We start from the raw sequence: 6,511 nt of genomic DNA, 5'->3' as shown, positions 1-6,511 counted from the left end.
AGAAACGAAAGACATTTCAGGACAGTTCAAGGGTTATGTTGGTGATACTTCTTGTCTTCCAGACAGTTTTGAAAGCACAGATCTTGCCTCTTGTGCTTGTTAAAAAGTCTGTGATACTTCTCTGAAGATTTTATAGTTAATAAGTGAATCATTACCCTGGCCTGTAAAAATGCTGTCCTACTTGAAGTATTGGGTTTTTTCCCATGATGAGCTTTGTTAGACTTGGTACTGAAACAATCAGTAGTTATTTTCCTTCTATTTTAAAGGCAAGGAAATACTTGCTTCAACCAGGCTTGGTAGCTCATGCCTGTAATTGGGAGGCTGAGGTGGGCGGATCACCTGATGTCAGGAATTGGAGACCAGCCTGACCAACATGGTGAAACCCCATCTCTACTAAAAATACCAAAAGTTAGCTGGGCGTGGTAGCGGGTTCCTGTAATCCCAGCTGCTCGGGAGGCTGAGGCAAGAGGATTGCTTGAACCTGGGAGGGGGAGGTTGCAGTGAGCCAAGGTCTGGACATTGCACTCCAGCCTGGGTAACAAGAGCGAGACTATCTCATAAGAAAAGGGAAAGAAATACTTGCTTTCTGTGTAGTTTTTTAACTTAGGTCAGTGCCATAGGACTGACCAAATCATAAGTTGAGCATGCTGTTGGTATTCAAAATTTTTACTCATTACCCTTACTCAGTTTGCTGCTGCAATGATCTGTACTTACCTGCTTTTACATATTATACTTCCTTGACAATGGGAGGAATTTTAATGATTAACTTGCAGAATATGACATATTTTTCTTCGTATCATTCTTCCTACCATAATCTAATTCAAAACTATCCAGTAGAACTTTCTGAAATGATGGGAATGTTTTTTCTCTGTGCCGTCCAGTGTGGAAGCCAGTAGCCACATGTGGCTGTTGAGCACTTGCAGTGTCACTAATGCAATTGAGGGACTGAATTGTTAATTTTTAAAAGTGTATTGATTTTAATTAAGTTTAAATAAGATTGTTTTGGACAGCACAGATTAGCCTTTTCTAGTACCTTCTTGCTGAGTACTAGCAATGTTTAGGTTTCCCCATTAGAAGGACCTACATTTTTGTTGGTTAAGAGGTTATTAAATGTGGTTTGCCAGAGATACTATTGTCATTTCTTCCAGCTTATTAGTTCCGTGGGTTTCTTGGAGTACTGTAAAATCCTTTTTACAAAAAATATATATATAATTACTGAAGAGACAATGTTTATTTGGGGAGTTATTCACTTTTATATTTAAGTCTTGGGCTCAATATGATAAAATATCTCTCAATTGCCAGTGAATAATGGTCTATAGAAGCTGTTCATTGAGAAAATGATTATTCTCAAGTTTCTGTTGATTTTAAACCTTTTTTTGTCTGTCTCTTTCACTAGACTGTAAGCTTCTTCAGATCAGGGAACATGTCTTAACAGTCTTTGTATTCCTGTTGTTTAGCATAGTGCTGGCACATCATAGGTGTGCAAAATAAGAAAATGAGATTGGAAGAATTTATGCTACTTGCTGCGCCTAACAAATGTGGATGTCTGTATTACAGTGATACTATATTTTCAATAGTTGGCAAAGAAGGCCATTTAATATTTTAACACTGAAAAGCAGAATTGTGCTCATTTTATTCAGTATTTATCATATACCATACACTAAATAGAAGGCAGATGTAAAGATGCAGTTCCTGCTGTCAGAGAGGATTATGACCTAGAAAAGGTTACAGATTGGATTGAGATAAATTTATAGGCCTGAACAAATACAGAAAAGATTTCTAAATCATTGACGACTTCAGCGAGGAAAAGAGATTGAATGCGTCGGCAATTTTTATCTTTCACATTACTTTGAACAATAGTGTATGTAAGTGCAAAAAAAAAGACAAAGTTGATCATTGTGGTGAGAGGAATGTAAAATATGAATATTTTTCTTGCTGCTAGGTTTAGTTTTATTGTGCTGCTTATTCTTCTAGTCCTGACAAATCTGATTTCAAAAGCCCATCTGTGGTCAACCAACTTCATTGTTAATATTTGTTTTATTCATATTAAGTGACAATGTAAGAATATTCATGTTAAGTGGTACTGCAGATTTTATAAAAAGGAGAGGATCCAAAAATAAAGTATTTTGCTGATTTCCAACTCCCATCCCTCTCTTTCAGGAACTGCAAGCACATGTTGACCAGATAACTGAAATGGCAGCAGTAATGAGGAAAGCCATTGAAATTGACGAGCAACAGGGTTGCAAGGAACAAGAACGAATATTTCAACTTGAAGTAAGTTTTACATTGCAAATGTAGATGAAAACTGTGCATACAAAGATTTATGCCAGAAAATATATCCCATTTTTAAATACATATTTACTTTTCTTGGGTACTGGTAATGGTCTCCTGGATGCTGTTTATGTGGGCATATTATGCAAGACCATTTATATGGTGATGCAAGAATCTCAGATTATTAGTAATTTACAATATATCAGTAATGTAGAAAATTAATGTTTGATCCTATATTGCTTATCTTATGAAGTGAATGTACTTCTTCAATTGAGTAATTTTTAAAATTTTGTTTATTCTATTTGAGATCATAGTGATACAGGGCAATTTTTTTTAATCCACAAATATTTAGGGGCATTCTTACTTTTTCTGGGGATTCTAAAAACCTTTGTCTCATCTGTCCTTTATTTTGTGATAGTGAAAGTACCAGTCTCTGAATAACTGAAATCAGTACAATAGACTTTTATGCTTTAAGAGCTTCATTTTGAAATCATGGTGGGGAATCTGCTTTAGAGTACTAAAATTTAGAAAGTGAGACTGAATTTAGAAAGTGAGTACTAAAATTTAGAAAGACAGTGATAGAGAATAAATTATGAAAGGTTATTGTTAAATGTCTACAAATATTTTTACAGTAACTAACCAAAAGGAGGCCGGAAAGTAAAGTTATTTACCAGTGCCAGATTTGGTCACTTACTTTCCTTCTTGAAAAATATCATCAGCTACCCTTACTCTGCTGCTCTCAAATACCAGTGAGATAAACTTGTCCTGCATTCTGTGCTATCATGGAAAGTAATAAAAATACCAAAAAGTACTGAGAGATTCTAGCCTATTCACTGGCTTTATAAGTTTAAATAAAAATAAATCTAGATGTTATTGTCTTCATCTCTAATGTGATTGTAAAATAAGGCAATTTCTGAGCTTCTACTTACGATTGTAGCTGCTTAATTAGAAGGCTTTGCAGTGGTGGAAGATGTTGAACACAATTCCTAGCTGCATAAGTGTTCTTTAGATTCAAGTTGCCAACTGCATATATCATTGAGTAGATTAATACCAATTACAGAACTTGCTTATTTGTTATACTTTCATATGTTTAGTTTTTCCTAACATATGTTTGTGCTGTTGTAGCTACCTCGTAGATGGTGACTGCATTTTTGTTTTTGCTTGCCTTCTTATAGCAAGAAAACAAAGGCTTGAGAGAGATCCTTCAAATAACTCGAGAATCATTTTTGAACCTAAGGAAAGACGACGCATCGGAAAGTACTTCTTTGTCAGCATTAGTGACCAACAGTGACTTGAGTCTGAGGAAGAGCTGAAGAGCTTCTGAGTCTGTGAGCTTCTTACATGACTCCAAATGGTCAAATAAGTGAATGAATGGACAGAAAATTCAATCCTTTATTTTTTTCTCTGTAAATATGTACAGTGCACTGGCTATGAGATAGCAACAAAAAAATGCATAGTTGATGGTCATAGACTTTATTCCAAAACATAATTGGAAAATAGAAACTGAGCCATTGCTAGTTGGTAGAGAAATGAAAGGTTTTCACAGTGACTACTGAATATACCAAGAGCTTTTGGCAGTACTGCTGGCTTTCTGGGTGATTAATTAGGTAAACTTGAATATTCCCAATAAATGTTTGAGAATTCATAAATTATACCAATTTAAAAATATAAATTTTTGCCACTGTTTTGTGAACGGAAGATTTGTATCCTAAATTTCATCCTTCTTATTTGGCGTCAAAGTTAATAAAAAGTTTATGTACCATGAGACTTCTAGTGATTGCCTACTTTCACATTTATTTAAATTTTTGTGAAAGAAAATTTAGTTTTAAAGGCTATAGGAATGTGTTATATGTACCTTAAACAGATAATAATTTAATTTTAGCAATTTACCATAACTGATACTTAGCTAACAATTGTCCATAACTTAGTTTAAGTGTAAGAAATATCATTTCAGGAATGAAAAAGAAGGAATACTACTTTCTAAGAAAGAAGATCTTATAATAGATATATTTAGTAGGTTAAACTACTTTAAAAGGATAAGTTTTGGTTCAAAGTTGATAAAGAAGATGAGATTTGTTTTTCTCTTCTCTGGCTGATTTTTAAGGATATTATGTAGTTCATTTAGTCAACAGACTCGAAATGTTTGATATAGCAAGATAGGTATGGTAATTTCAAAGTGAATTGGGAATTCCTCTGGCTCATATAACCCTTTTTTTTTCTTTAAGTATTCTTGAGATACAAAAAAAAAAGGTAAATTAAAATTTCAAAAAAAAAATTCCGGATCTGTTTTTAAGCTCCATCTGGTCTTCATAACCTGTAACTTTTTTCTTAAAACCTTTCAGCTGAAAGTGGGGTAGAGGTGGAGTAATCTGTGGATTTGTTTCTGTTGTCTTTTAAAATGTCAAATATGTAAATTTTTAAAAAAACCACCAGATGCAGAAATGTGCTTTGATATCATTTGAAACCTAAATTTTCTTATGTTGTGGTGATTATATTAAAAAGGGATAAAAGAACAGTGTCAAACATGATTAAATATATTGTACTTATTTATGTTGAATACATATTAAGACAAAATTATACTTTGAGTATATAATTTGTTAAATATTACTTTATATGGTAATTGTATGTATAATTTCATATATTGGTAAAATTTAAAACTACACTTTAGAATTTTTTTATCTTAAGTTTGGGGTGAGTGGGGTCGATGAGACTGATTGAATAGAAAAGGGCTAATGGCCCAAACATGACATAGATTTCTTTTTTCAGTCAGAGGCCTTATTTGATATTTTATAAATAAATGACAAGTTTTTATTTTGAAACTTTTTTATTGTTTTTGGGAAAGTATCCCTTAATTTAATGACACATTCATTCAGATACTTTTTATCCCTGATAATAAAGAAACGAAATAAGCTACACAATTGAGATTAAGTCTGAGGCAGTTCATTGAGGCAGCTCTGCTATAAAAGATTGCTTGATAAATAATTATTTTTGTAAACAAGTTGGATTAACTTACTGGTCTTTTTGCTTGGATATGAATTTAAGGTCTTCATGTTTAAAAAGACATTTACTTTGTTATTTAGTGACACTTTTCCATCTTTTTTTTTTTGGTTATTGTTAAACAGAACCTTAAGTTTATGTTTGAGGTATGTACTGTATAGGAACCTATTTTATTATTAAAGATGAGTGATTAAAATTGGTATGGTCCCCAATTTAATTTGAAAAGTGCTTACATTTATTCTTATATATGGTTTAATTTTAAGGTCTTTTGTGTCTTCTTACTACAAAGCAGCGACCTCTATCTGTATGCCTTAGGAATTAGCAGCTTCTTAGTGTGGGATCCTGCAGAATTTCTTACAATCTGTAGTAGGTTGAGTCATGTCCCCTAGAAGGTTAAGTCTGAGTCCTAACCTGATACACCTGGGAAGGTGACCATATTTGGAAATAGTCTTTACAGATGTCATTAGGGGATCTTATGATATAATTACCCTGGATTTAGGGTGGGCTCCAAACCCAGTGACTAGTGTCCTTATAATAAGAGAGAAGGAGATATGAAACACAGACATAGCTGCATGAGGACAGAGGCAGTGAATTACGCAGGGACTGCTAGTCACCACCAGAAGCTGCAAGAGGCATGGAATGGGTTCTTCATGGCCTCCAGAAAGGACCAAGCCTGTTTGATTTCAGACTTCTGGCCTCCAGAACTGTGAGGAAATAAGTTTCTGTTGTTTTCATTCACCCAGCCTGTGGTAATTTGTTACAGTAACCCTAGGAAACTTAAGACATCATTTATTTATCATCTATCAACTATATTTTTTATTTTATATAAGAAAGAACAGCTCTTAAAAACCAATTATTTATAACCTCACAGATAATTTCTGCTCTAATTTTATATTCTTCAATATCAAGGTGACTTCTAAGATTTTATAGAAATAAATTGCTTCCCTGTAATCTCAGCACTTTGGGACGCCAAGAGGGGTGGATCACTTGAGGTCAGGAGTGATCTCGAAGACCAGCCTAGCCAACATGGTAAACCCTGTCTCTACTAAAAATACAAAAAGTTAGCTGGGGGTGGTGGCGGGTGCCTGTAATCTCAGCTACTCGGGAGGTTGAGGCAGGAGAATCGCTTGAACCTGGGAAGCAGAGGTTGCAGTGAGCCGAGACTGTGCCATTGCACTCTAGCCTGGGCAATAATAGTGAAACTCCATCTCAAAAAAAAAAGAAATTGCTTCAATGAAAAATG

General features: G+C 34.1%; 1 protein-coding gene across 3 annotated transcripts in view; it reads left to right on the top strand.

Moving 5' to 3' along the window:
* The window catches only part of FGFR1OP2 (FGFR1 oncogene partner 2), a 29,975-nt gene extending 24,507 nt beyond the window's left edge, over positions 1-5,468 (top strand). For all 3 annotated transcript variants that reach the window (XM_012002411.1, XM_012002409.1, XM_012002410.1), the window contains 2 exons: positions 2,161-2,274; positions 3,447-5,468. In XM_012002411.1, coding sequence (XP_011857801.1) covers positions 2,161-2,274; positions 3,447-3,584 — 252 coding nt within the window. In that variant the 3' untranslated portion in view covers positions 3,585-5,468. The remainder of the gene's footprint in view (positions 1-2,160; positions 2,275-3,446) is intronic.
* Positions 5,469-6,511: the final 1,043 nt, after the last annotated feature.

This window comes from Mandrillus leucophaeus, unplaced genomic scaffold (assembly GCF_000951045.1).
Source record: "Mandrillus leucophaeus isolate KB7577 unplaced genomic scaffold, Mleu.le_1.0 Scaffold686, whole genome shotgun sequence".
Classification (NCBI taxonomy): domain Eukaryota; kingdom Metazoa; phylum Chordata; class Mammalia; order Primates; family Cercopithecidae; genus Mandrillus; species Mandrillus leucophaeus.
The sequence above is the reverse complement of the archived record's forward strand: the minus strand, read 5'-3'. Positions and strand labels throughout refer to the sequence as shown.